The following is a 13,420-nucleotide window of genomic DNA, read 5'->3' as shown; positions in this document are numbered from 1 at the left end:
CAAAACAAGCCAGAAAAAGAGATTAGCATTGTATGATTTCTCTTATAGGAGGAAAAATAATGACTCGAATCTACTAGAAGAGTCCAGGAAAGGGAAGGGGTTGGGGAAGAGAACAAGATAATGGACATCTCCAATGCATAGAGACGTCACCGTGAAACCCATTATCTGCATGACTAATAAGTATTGATAATTATAATAATTAAAAAACAAAAAACAAAAAACTGCAGCCAGTGAGGACTGTGGAGGAGGGGGATTTTTATCCCACAAGGACAGAAGATCTCGCTGAACTGCGTACTGAAGCTCTGTGGGAAGCAAAAGTAAAGAAGGGTTGGAGAAGATTAAAGAGAAGCATTGGTGTCCAGCCTGGTTTCTTCCTGCTATGTGGAGTAAGATTTGGTAGGAGTGAAAACCGAGGCTCCTTCACCACGAAGCAAGAAGGATTCTTTGAGAAAAAATAATTTCAGAAAACTCCCATTATGCAGCTTCTAAGGGACACAGAGCACTTCTTGGTCGAGAGAGAGAGAGAGAGAGAGAGAGAGAGAGAGAGAGAGAGAGAGAGAGAGAGAGAGAGGGGGGGGGGGAGGGAGAGGGAGAGGGAGAGGGAGAGAGGGAGGGAGAGGGGAGGGAGAGGAAGGAGAGACCCCTCCAGCTAACAGCATCGAAAAGTGAAAGTGCCACCATGCGCAGCCACAAAGCTTTCTCTTCAAGTCTGTTTGAAGAGGCTCTGTGTATGACGCACAGATCTCCCCTTCACCTCAGCAAAGGCCAAACCAGCAGGTGAAATTATCTAGGAAACATCGACAGAGAAACTTTTGTCTAGTAGGATATATAAAATCTTTGTGGCACACAGGTAGATGACACGATTCCTGAGGAATTTATCCTAAAAGAGATATTATCTTTTTAAATGGACAGAGAGGGTAGAAAAAGAGAGACTGTTTGATCCCTCTAAGTACCGGACACAAAACCAGCTGCATGCACATGCAATGCTTTGTGGGAAGGGAAGCAGGGTTGCAAGTGGTGTTGAGCTAGGAGGACAGAGACTCCAACCAGAGAGGCCGGATGGTCCCTGTTGGAATCTGGGGCTGTTTGTCTGCGTGGATTTCATCTCTCTCACCGTGGCGTCGATTGTATCCAAGGCCTCGCTGCCTAATCTATATGATTTTAAATTATTTAATTTGGGACTGTTTTTCAGCATATGATATATGAGTTTTGGGGGCCTGAGGAAAGGCTGTGATAGACTGAGGTGTTTGTTGATGAGAGACTGAATTTGACTTGTTGGATGGGCCCATGGATTTTGAAATGCTTGTGGTAAGCAGGATTCTAATCCTGGATATCTAGACCTGGAAATCATTAAGTCTGTTATTTTATATGGCAATAAAGCCTTTGCAGATGTTAAACCAGGACCATGAGATGTGAAAATTGTTTTGAGTTATCCAGGTGGAGTCAATGTCATTATAAGGATGGTTATAAAAGGGAGACAGGCAGGTGAGGTTTGAAGATGGAGTGCTGCATGCTAGCTTTGAAGGTAAAGGAAGGGGGTGGCAGAGGTGTTTAGGCAAAGCAAGAACATTGGGTCTTCTCCGGAGTTCAAGATCTAAGGTAGTCCTGCCAAGAACTTGACTTGAGCCCAGTGAGACTTCTGGACAGAAATATAAGATAAGAAATCTGTGTTGTTATGTGCCTGGAAATGTGTACTAAGCCATCGGGGCAGCAGTAGGGATCCAACACACAAATTCATGAAGAAAAATGTCTTCCATCATTTTTTTTTTTACATTTTTGATTTTTTTCTTTTTGAAAATAATTATGAAGTTAGTATACTTTACTTCAGAAATAAAACCCTAAAATCCAGAAAAGTTCTGACAGCTTCCTCACTGGACAACAGAGGGCTGCCATGCACTCCCACTTTGCTCGGATGTTGAGGTTTGACAAGATGAGAATACATTAAAAAGAAAGAAAGAGGCTGGTGAGATGGCTCAGTGGGTAAGAGCACCCGACTGCTCTTCTGAAGGTCCAGAGTTCAAATCCCAGCAACCACATGGTGGCTCACAACCATCCGTAATGAGATCTGACTCTCTCTTCTGGAGTGTCTGAAGACAGCTACAGTGTACTTACATATAATAATAAATAAATCTTTAAAAAAGAAAGAAAGAAAGAAAAGCAAGAGACGCTTACTGTTTCCTGGTTCAAGCGACAACACATGGCTTCCTAAGTTGAAGATGCTTCCCCTTGCTTTGATCTGAAGACAGAAGGAAATACACCCATTAGCATTGTGAGGCCTGTCTGCCCAGACAGGTTAAGGTATGTCTGTTAGCATACTCATGATATATAAATAGCTCTCATGCTGCTCCAACTCAGAAGTAATTTTTATTACCATATTTCCTTTCCATCATTTTCATATGTGTGTGTGTTTCAAATAACAAGTACATAATGAACACACACGGTACGAACTCACTAATAAGTGGATATTAGCCCAAAAGCTTGGAATACCCAAGATACAATTCCCAGCCCACATGAATCTCAAGAAGGAAAACTAAAGTGTGGGTGCTCCAGTCCTTCTTAGAAGGGGGAACAAAATACTCACAGGAGTAAATAGGGAGATAAAGTGTGGAACAGAGACTGAAGAAAAGGCCATCCAGAGACTGCCCCACCTGGGGATCCATCCCATACACAGACACCAAACCCAGACACTATTGTGGATGCCAAGAAGTGCATGCTGATTGGAGCCTGATATAGCAGTATCCTGAGAGACTCTGCCAGAGCCTGACATGGATGCTTGCAGTCATCCATTGGACTGAGCACTGGGTTTCCAATGGAGCAGTTAGAGAAAAGACTGAAGGAGCTGAACGGGTTTGCAACCCATAGGAAGAACAACAATATCAAGCAACCAGACCCTTCCCACCACAGGTACTAAACCACCAACCAAAGAGTATACATGGAAGGACGCATGGCTCCTGCCGTATATACAGTAGAGAATGGCCCATCAATGGGAGGAGAAGCCCTTGGTCCTGGGAAGGCTCAATGCCCAGTGTTGGGGAATTCCAGGGTGGGGAGGCAGGAGTGGGTGGGTGGGTGGGTGAGAGGTGGAGCACCCTCATAGAAGCAGGGAGAGGGAGGATGGGATAGGGAGTTTCTGAAGCAGAAACAGGGAAACAAGATAACATTTGAATTGTAAATAAATAAAATATCCAATGAAAAATAGCAAGTATATAATTTTATGTTTTATTTTCTTTAGTATTTGTTATTCCTAGTAGTGTATGAAAAGTATGTACACACATATTTTTAGCACCTGTATGTGAAATATACTGTGGAGACAAATGTACAATACAAGTATCTTCTATTGTTACTTCATTTTTTTTAACATTTTTATATATTTATGTATGAATGCACACCAGAAGAGGGCATTAGATTCCATTACAGATAGTTTTGAGCCACCATGTAGTTGCAGGGAATTGAACTCAGGACCTCTGGAAGAATATCCAGTGCTCTTAACCACTGAACCATCTCTCCAGCCCCTGGTTACTTTTATTTAAAAATAAACAAAATGTATTTCTCATTCTCTGTGTGGCCAACTCTGAGATGAGGTAATTTGAACAATTCACTTTGTTTAATAATTGCGTTGATTATTGTCTCAAGTATTTAGGTAAGCTAACTGATACTTGTTTTTGAGGTAGAAACCTAGTAAATTATCCAAGGTCTTAAGACTAAAAAGAGATGAAATGGAAACTATAACTATTGTAAACGTGGTACTTTTTTTTTAAATATAGAAATAAAGAAATGTTATCTAGAGCCAATATTTCAGTAGTGAACAAGACAAACAGTGAATTAAAGCATGAATAATTTCATAGTAAGCAGTTTGTCTTCCAGTGTATAAAATAAAAACCTAAATATTAACACTAATTTTCTATAAAACTCATTATTTTGAGAGGAACCTAGGAAATTTGGAGCCTATACAATTAGAAAGAGATGCAGTGACTTTCATTCTTACCAGATAGTAAAAGGTTAAGTCTTTTTCATTCTTCATGATATCTTCATTCAAGAGGTAGTGTATCCGAATCTCCTGAGTTTGCCCGCAGGCCAAAGTACCAAAAACAAGTTCAAGTTGAACATAACTCTGGCTTGGAGAAAAGACTAGAGTTGCAGAATGGTCTGCCTGTGTGTGAATTTCATCAAGCCACCAGTTATCATAGCAGACATGGTTCTGCTTGTAGGTGACCTAATAGGAAAATGAACAAGACATTTGTATTTAGTGTTTGTCTGTTTATCATCCATCCATCCATCCATCCATCCATCCATCCATCCATCCATCCATTTACCCACCTACCCACTCACCCTATATCTATCTATCTATCTATCTATCTATCTATCTATCTATCTATCTATCTATCTATCTATCTATCCATCTCTATCTATCTATCTATCTATCTATCTATCTATCTATCTATCTATCTATCATTCATCTATCTATCTATCTATCTATCTATCTATCTATCTATCTATCTATCTATCTATCTATCTATCCATCTCTATCTATCCATCTATCTATCATCTATCTATCCATCTCTATCTATCTATCTATCTATCTATCTATCTATCTATCTATCTATCTATCTATCTATCCATATCTATCTATCTATCTATCTATCTATCTATCTATCTATCTATCCATATCTATCTATCTATCTATCTATCTATCTATCTATCTATCTATCATCTATCTATCTATCTATCTATCTATCTATCTATCTATCTATCTATCCATCCATCTATCTATCATCTATCTATCCATCTCTATCTATCCATCTCTATCTATCTATCTATCTATCTATCTATCTATCTATCTATCTATCCATCTATCTATCTATCTATCTATCTATCTATCTATCTATCTATCCATCTCTATCTATCTATCTATCTATCTATCTATCTATCTATCTATCCATTGATCACTTACTTATATATCTTTTTGTAAAAAGGTTGTTTTCTTAAATTTATACCCACTTTCCCACCTTTCTATTAAGATTATTTAAACTTTTGTATCTCAGGGTGGCTTTAAAACTCACAGTCTTCTTGCTTCTGCCTCCTGAGTGCTGGGATTAAGAAATGCTCACTATGAGCCGGGCGTGGTGGCGCACGCCTTTAATCCCAGCACTCGGGAGGCAGAGGCAGGCGGATTTCTGAGTTCGAGGCCAGCTTGGTCTACAAAGTGAGCGCCAGGACAGCCAGAGCTATAAAGAGAAACCCTGTCTCGAAAAACCAAAAAAAAAAAAAAAAAAAGAAATGCTCACTACACTTGCAAAGCCCATGTACACGTTTTCTGTTCAGATTTATTTCATTAATTGCGCATATGAGCAATTATTTTACTTACCATATTTCTCTCCTATTGTGTCTTTTTTGGTGTGTGAGCCATTGCATTTAATTAGGGTTGTTTCATGAGTATGTGTTGTGGGTCGTTTGATTGAGTGGGGGCAATGTACCCATGGCTACATCACTGAGGAACATGACTTACCTCTCCCCTGACAGCTCAGTGTTTTGTAACTTGTGGGTTGCAACCCCTTTGGGGGGGGTGTCAGACAACTCTTCCACAGGGGTTTCATATCAGATATCTGCCAGGGGTGGGGCCTTCTGAGTTCCTCTCCTCTCCTTCTCTCTCTCTCTTTTCCAGAGCTGAGACCGAACCCAGGGCCTTACGCTTGCTAGGCAAGCGCTCTACCACTGAGCTAAATCCCCAACCCCACTTTCCCATCTCTTATGCTAGGTCCAGCCTTGTAGACAGGTCTTGTGAAGGTAGCTACTGCCATATCTTTTTACAGCTTTATTGCATAAGATTATTTGACTGTTCAAGCACAAACATCAATTGTATTATGCTAAAAGAATTAGGTATAATCTAACTGGTAATAGAACTATGGAAATACCAAAAACTTCCAGGCAATCCCAGGAGAATCTTTCCAGTGTCTCAGAAGGCAGAGCATTCTGTAAGTGTTCCTGACACAGAACTTTCTGCCTTCCCTTCCCTGTTCCCACATTGCTCAGTTTGACTTATTTCCTATCACATTTTCTTCTGCGCCTGGAGTTCATGTACCTCCCCTCACACATCCTTAAGTTGCGTAGTCCTGTGACCTAAGCCTTTTCAGCCGTGCATGCCCATTTCTACTTACCACAACTCTCAAAAATGGAGCTGTGAAGTTGGAAGTGTCAATGGAAATGTTGGCCAAGCCATGCTCATCTGTAGTAAAAATGGACAGGTACCCAAGTGGAGACACAACGGAAGTTATGTTTTTGTTGGGGATTGGTTTATTCTTCTCATCAACAAGAAGAACCTAGAAACAGGAAAGTGACAGCCAGTTACAAATGGCAGCTAGCCACTCCATTTTCTGTTCAGTTTACATCTTTGTCTCTTCAGTAAAGTCCCTGTCCTTTCCTGAAGATCTTCACATCTGCAAATGAGACTTATTTTGTGAGCTTTAAATTGTGATATTTCTTTTAAATATTTCCTGTGGTTCTGAAAACAGATGGTTTATTTTTATTTTCTTTTAAATGGTGTTATTTACATTTTATTTCACGTGTATGGGTGTTTGGTCTGCACGGATGTCTGTGCATCATGTGTGTGCCTGGTGTCATTGGGTTCAGAAGAGGGCATCAGATCCTCTGGAATTGGAATTTCACATGGTTGTGAGCTGCCATGTAGGTGCTGAGAACTGAACGTAGGTCTTCTGAAAGTTCAGTACTTAGCCACTAAGACATTTCCCCAGCTCCTTATTTTATTATTTTTAATTTAAAAAACATTAACACTGTACAATTTTAGAGTATAGTGTCACATGTTGATAATTGCATCTAATGTGGAATGAATACATCCAGTTAATGAACCTCTCCACTACAGCTTGTGCCTTTTTAAAAACAAATATTTTTAATGAAACAGGTTCTCAGCTGGTTAGCTTTATGTCAATGTGGCACAAGCTGGAGTTCTTTTAGAAGAGGAGAACATGAACTGAGAGAATTTTCCCCACCAAATTGGCATGTGGTACATTTTCTTGACTGATGACATGGGAAGGCCTGGCCCATTGTGGGTGGCCCTACTACCTGGGCAGGTGGCGCTGGGTTGCATGAAAAAGTAAACCATGAGGAGCAAGCAAGTTAGCAGCACACTTCCATGGCCTTTGCCTCAGTTTCTGTCTCCAGGCTCCTGCCTCCAGGCTCCTGCCTCCAGGCTCCTGCCTCCAGGCTCCTGCCTCCAGGTTCCTGCCTCCAGGTTCCTGCTCTGACTTCCCCACCTGGTGTGCTACCATCTCTCTTTCTATGTTCAACTTCTTGTGAACTCACATCTTACAGTTTTCTCGTGATCTTCTTTCTACCTGTGGTGACCTTGTCAAACCACAACATTCTTATTAGTGTCTTTCCAACTTGATATGAAATACCAAAGTGAATGAAAAAAGTGTGAAAGTCAAATTCAGATATAAAATTAAAATATATATATGAGGAAATTACCCATACATTTAGCCCAACGATTATTTACTGTAAAAGCAAACTTGAAAAAAAATGCCTAAAACCTTAGCTATGCTATATAAATGTAAATGAGCAGTTTGCTTAATTGTATCATGTTTTACATTTATCAACATTACATCGTTTTAGTACTGAAAAAGAAGTCTAAAATTTTTTCAGTAATTAAAATTTTTATCATCTAGGTGACATGTTATTGATACCACTTGGATGTTGTCTTGCAAAGTCCCTAAAGTCTATGCCTCCACTGTAGTTAGTGATGTCACCACACACACAACTCATAATACATAGAGACTTCCAAGACTCCAGGCTAAAATAAACCTTTATAAATTAATGGCCTCATGTATCTTGTTATAGTAATGGAAAGCTGACTAATGCAATTACTTTTTAAAAAATTATTTCTAATTGCATCAGAAAGGCTTTGTTTACAAAGAGGAAATCAAAGAGAATACAGCCAAACACCATATATATATATATATATATATATATATATATATATATATATATATATATATAATACAGAGGCATGGAAGGGAATTGATTAAAAACGTGCTTTGTTTTTCAACATTTCACTATACTTGATAAATGCAAAATTTGCTATAATTTCTTTTTCTAAATAATTGTTGTAATATATTTTGACTTTGCAATTAAATTCTTTTTTTTTTTTTTCAAAAGATCTCATGCCTGGGGGTTGGGAAAATGGGTCAGTGGGTCAAATGCGTCTTGTGCTGCATGAGGGTTCAATTCCCAGCACTACATAAATGCTGGTGGGTGTGGCAGCTTGCCTATGGTTCCACAGCTTGGAATGTAAAGATGGGGATGTTTAGAGCAAGCTGGCTAGCTAAACTAGCCAGAATTGTCAAGCTCCAAGTTCAAGTGAGAGATCCTGCCTCAATGAATAAGGTAGAGAATGCCTGAGGAGAACCCCTGACACCAACCTTGAGTCTCCCTTCATACATGCACATGACATGCACACATGTACATGTGTGCCCATGCTCATGTCAAGATGTATACATGTATATATGTACACCCCCCCCCACAAGAATATTTCATGTCCCTAAGTATGATTACAGGGGAGAATATTTTACCTGTCCAGAGAAAGGTAGCCCAGGCCTGTAATTTGTATTTGCTTTAGTAAATTTCAGTTTGCTTAAGGCATTTGCTATTTCACATGATCCAATACCAGTTAGTTCTATTCCTGAAAAACAAAACAAAACAAAAAAATCAAAAACCACAAATTCAGTATTGTGGATTCAAAACTTACCTTCTACTTCCACCTCAGCTCTCCTCCGTTATTATAGGATGCTACAATAATCTGTGAATACTTTATGAGGTATCATATCCAACACATATTTAATTTTTCCTGTATATCTTTTGTTAGCATTATTTTAAAGTATCTGTTCGTTTAGGTCATTATCACATACATCTGAAGCTAGCCATGCTGTTCAGAATTCTCCATCCTGGGAATGAGTGTGCTCGCCTGCTTTTCTCTGCCCATCACTCATCTTTCCACACGTCACTCTCCCTCCACAAAGCACATCAAGTGCAAGCTTAAGAATCTCTCTTCCACCTCTGCATTAGAATTAATCACTTCCCTTTACACCCACTCTCCCCTTACATTTTATATTTCTTATGGAAAATTTATCACAGTTACACACATACACACAAACACACCCACACATCTTCTGTTGTTAAATATTTCATTTCTTGACGTTGGCAACCTGCCACTTTTACAAGATGCAGACACCATGAAGTACTCAAAATGGAATGGAAGTTTGATAAGTTTCCACTTAATTGACATTTATTTAAAAAACAATACAAACCTGTTCCCTCCTCTTTGATTTTGGCTTCCACCTCTATCTTCATGTCATGGCCTTTTTGTCTGAGCTGGAATACTTTGGTTTTTACAACTTGTCTGAAACATCCTTTATCATCTGCCTGAAGAGAAGGGGAGAGTTCCCGAGTTCTTTGATTTGCCATGAAAATGTTGGTTATAAGTTTACAAAAAGGTTTTAAGCATTCAGGTACCTTTGTCTGTTTTATTCTTCCGGGCTCCAAGGCTGACCCCGTTACTTTGTTAATCTCTGGATTATTTACAGCCAACCCTCGCCTTCCCTCTCTTCCGAAAATGGGTACTATGTGTATTATGTCAGTTATCCTAGAGTTTCCAAGGGTGCCATCATATATTGTAATTATAGATCTTTGCAGGTGTTACTCCTCAGGTGATAACATTCCCTCCATTCTTCCCACTCAACTTGGGCATACCAGTTTCTAAGAGGCTTCTATAATCACCTCGAACTAAATGTTGACTATTGGCTTTGTGCTCTTTTTTATATGAAATATTTAAACATATTGGTGTACATTTCTTGTATATGGTACTGGGATTCAGTACTTCAATGCATGAAAGTATATGGTTTACTTTAACACATTTCTTCCCTCTTTTCTTCTCATTCTGCTCCTTACCCCTAGTTCCTGTGTTCACCTAGGTCCATAGTTCTCAACCTGTGGGTCGTGACCCCTTTGGGGGTGTGTGGAATGCCCATTATACAGGGGTCACCTAAGACCATTGGGAAACACAGGTATTTATATTACTATTCATAACAGTAGCAAAATTACAGTTATGAAGTAGGGACAAAAATAATTTTCTGGTTGGGGTCACCATAACACGAGGCACTGTAGGAATGGGTTGTGGTATTAAGAAGGTTGAGGACCACTAGCCTGTGTAGTTTTCTTTTTACTTTCTTTCCCATCATACATAAACACATGCATGATTTTATATATCTCTCTATAAAAGACAGGAGCGACAAACAAGAGTACAATGTGCGATGCTTGCTCTTCTGAGGTTGACTTGACTCACCACGGTTTTCTCTAGCTGTGTCCGTTTTCTTACGCAGTCACACAGCCCGCTTCTGTTCATGGCTAAAACATTTCCCTCTGAAGATCACACCATAGTTTCTTTATCCACTCCTCTACTGACAGACACCTCAGCTGGTTTATAACATAGCTGTTGAGAACACTGCTGTAATAACTGTGGATGTGCCGGCGTGGCATGTTGACTATGTGGTGTGTGAATCCTTTGGGCAAATACCCAGGTATTTCATATGATAGATCTATTTTTATTTTTTTTGAACTTCCCTTCTGAGTTTCTTAGTGGCTGGAGTAGCTTACATCCCCACTGCACTTGGGTTCCGTTTTCTCTGTGTACTTGCCAGCATTTGTCACTTTCTGTATTCTCTTTCTTTGTGTCTAAGACATTGGTATATTCATAGCCATTGACTAGGCAAATCCTTATAGCAGTCAGGTTTCTGAATTAAATGTGGTGACCTATGTTTTAATAAAGATTTGTTTCCTATTTGTACATACTTACATGCAAATATTCATTCCATATTCCAAATTTAGTTATATCATAGTTGTACATGTTGACAAACATTTGTAATCCCGCATTTGGGAGGTTGGAGCATGAGAATTATTTGAGGTCAGTTTGGAAAACATAGTTAATTTAAGGCTAGTCTGGGCTATAAAATTTGTCTCAGTGCATGTGCGCGCACACACACACATATGCACACACATACACACACACACACGCACACACACACACACACACTTCCTCCAAACTCCATCATAATTAATGGATTTATAGACATCATGAGTCATTTTCTAAACAGTCAGAGTGTGAACTGATGTTACTTATCAGTGTTTGCCCCATTTATCCACACACCTTCCACTTTGGCCTCTGACTGATTGGCTCCCTGAAGCTTTGGTAACTTTCCTGCAGTTTCTATACAGTGCCGGCTCTAATAGCCATCCCTGCACTTTTACCTATCCTTCCTCTGAAATCAGAACACATGCATACAACTTTAAGACTCTTTAATTTTATGTTTGTGGGTGTTTTGCCTGTGTGTGTGTCTATGTAGCATGTGCATGCAAAGCCCACGGAGGCTAGAAGAGGGTACTGGACACTCCTGGGACTGGAGTTACAGAAGGTTGTGTGTTGCTGTGTGTTTGTGTTGGGAATTGAACCTAGGCCCTCAGCAGGAGCAACAAGTGTTCTTAGCTACTGAGATGTCTCTCCAGGGCCACTAGCTCTTTTTGAGCCTAGTTCTCATTCAGCCCACATCAGCTTCGACCTCATTTTACTGTGACAAAAGCCAGCTTTGAACACGACTTTATTCTTTTAGAATGTGGCATGTTGATGGCTGTTGGCAAGAAAATTACAAAATTTGCCAAATGGGTGCAGTTATAGATTCATAATCTCTGCCTTCATCTGGGCCCCTAATACCACCAACCATTCTCATATTTCTTCTCCCTACTCCTCATCTTGCTTGGTGACACTTCAAGTGTATGTCCTATTGCATTGCACTTAGCACTGTAGCTCATGCCAGAGTAAGAACTAGGGAGTGGCTACTACATACCTGTTGGCTGAATTCTTCACAGATACTCATTGAATTTTGGTTATGGCAGGTGGAGCGGAATCGTGAATATTTTCTGCACACTCTCAATGTCACCAGACCGGGAACGGGCTTTCCATACGTGTATCTAGAACAGTAACATGATTGAATGTGAGTGTCATGGATGGTTTCTTTCCCTGACTGGACCCAGTCACTGTTCAACCGTATTTGTTTATCGCTCTAGTGTTTGCACTCCAGTAAGGCTCGTGATTCCAGGCTTCATCCTAAGTGTGAATGAGAAATAATTTTAAGACAAAGTAGTCAGTGAACCTTTTGAAAAAGTCTCTAAATGGAAAGATACGATTTAGTATTTTTCCAAGGTTCTTTCCTTTCTTTCTTTCTTTCTTTCTTTCTTTCTTTCTTTCTTTCTTTCTTTCTTTCTTTCTTTCTTTCTTTCTTTCTTTCTGTCTGTCTGTCTGTCTGTCTGTCTGTCTTTCTTTCTTTCTTTCTTTCTTTCTTTCTTTCTGTCTGTCTGTCTGTCTGTCTGTCTGTCTGTCTGTCTTTCTGTCTGTCTGTCTGTCTTTCTTTCTTTCTTTCTTTCTTTCTTTCTTTCTTTCTTTCTTTCTGTCTGTCTGTCTGTCTGTCTGTCTGTCTGTCTGTCTTTCTTTCTTTCTTTCTTTCTTTCTTTCTTTCTTTCTTTCTGTCCATCTTTCTTTCTTTCTTTCTTTCTTTCTTTCTTTCTTTCTTTCTTTCTTTCTTTCTTTCTTTCTTTCTTTCTCTCTCTCTCTTTCTCATTCTCCCTTCCTTCCTTCCTTCCTTTTCTTTTCTTTTTTTTTTAAACTTTGGAGACAAGGTCTCAATATGTATCCTGGGCTGGCTTAGAACTTGCTACCTATATCAGGCTGATGTATATTCAGAGATCTGCTTGCCTCTGTCTCCTGATTACTGGGATTAAAGGTTACCACACACAGCTCTTTCTCTCCTTTTAGTTGACGTTTTGCTATAAGACTGTCCTGTTCACTGGAAAGATGGTAGACAAGAGAGCACTTGCTGCTCTTCCAGAGGACCCAGGTTCAATTCCCAGCACCCAACTGATGGTTCAGAATTATCTGCAACTTCCAGGGACTCTGATGCCCTTTTCTGCTCTCTGCAGGCACCAGGCATGCATGTGGGACACAGACACATGTGTGGGCACAACACCCATACACATAAAATAAGAGTGCTTCCCGCTCTTCCAAACGACCTGAGTTTTTTTCCCAGCACCCGTGTCGGGTGGCTCACAGCTGCCTGCAATTCCAGCTTTAGTGCTTCAGTGGATCTACTACCTCTAGGCTTCTTGGGCATCTGCTAATGTATGTAGCACATATGTATATACCCACAGAATTAGTTAAAAAATGATTGTCTCTGATGTCAGATTGCCAATGTTATTTTAACTAAAAAAGAAAAAGAACGAGATAAAGACTATATTTCTAGGTATTTTAAAATAATAAGTGAGAAATTATTTGGGAAAGCAGTGGCTACAAAATAAAAATATAATT

General features: G+C 39.6%; 1 protein-coding gene across 1 annotated transcript in view; it reads right to left on the bottom strand.

Moving 5' to 3' along the window:
• The window catches only part of LOC110295880 (pregnancy zone protein), a 44,521-nt gene that overhangs the window by 25,187 nt on the left and 5,914 nt on the right, over nt 1-13,420 (bottom strand). Inside the window, exons 8-13 of the mRNA XM_021164248.3 lie at nt 11,907-12,030; nt 9,318-9,432; nt 8,583-8,692; nt 6,156-6,317; nt 3,986-4,213; nt 2,173-2,236 (exon numbers count right to left, since the gene is read on the bottom strand). Coding sequence (XP_021019907.1) covers nt 2,173-2,236; nt 3,986-4,213; nt 6,156-6,317; nt 8,583-8,692; nt 9,318-9,432; nt 11,907-12,030 — 803 coding nt within the window. The remainder of the gene's footprint in view (nt 1-2,172; nt 2,237-3,985; nt 4,214-6,155; nt 6,318-8,582; nt 8,693-9,317; nt 9,433-11,906; nt 12,031-13,420) is intronic.

This window comes from Mus caroli, unplaced genomic scaffold, assembly GCF_978045245.1.
Source record: "Mus caroli unplaced genomic scaffold, Mus_caroli_1 scaffold_7, whole genome shotgun sequence".
Classification (NCBI taxonomy): Eukaryota; Metazoa; Chordata; class Mammalia; order Rodentia; family Muridae; genus Mus; species Mus caroli.
This window is presented reverse-complemented; position numbering and strand designations above follow the sequence as displayed.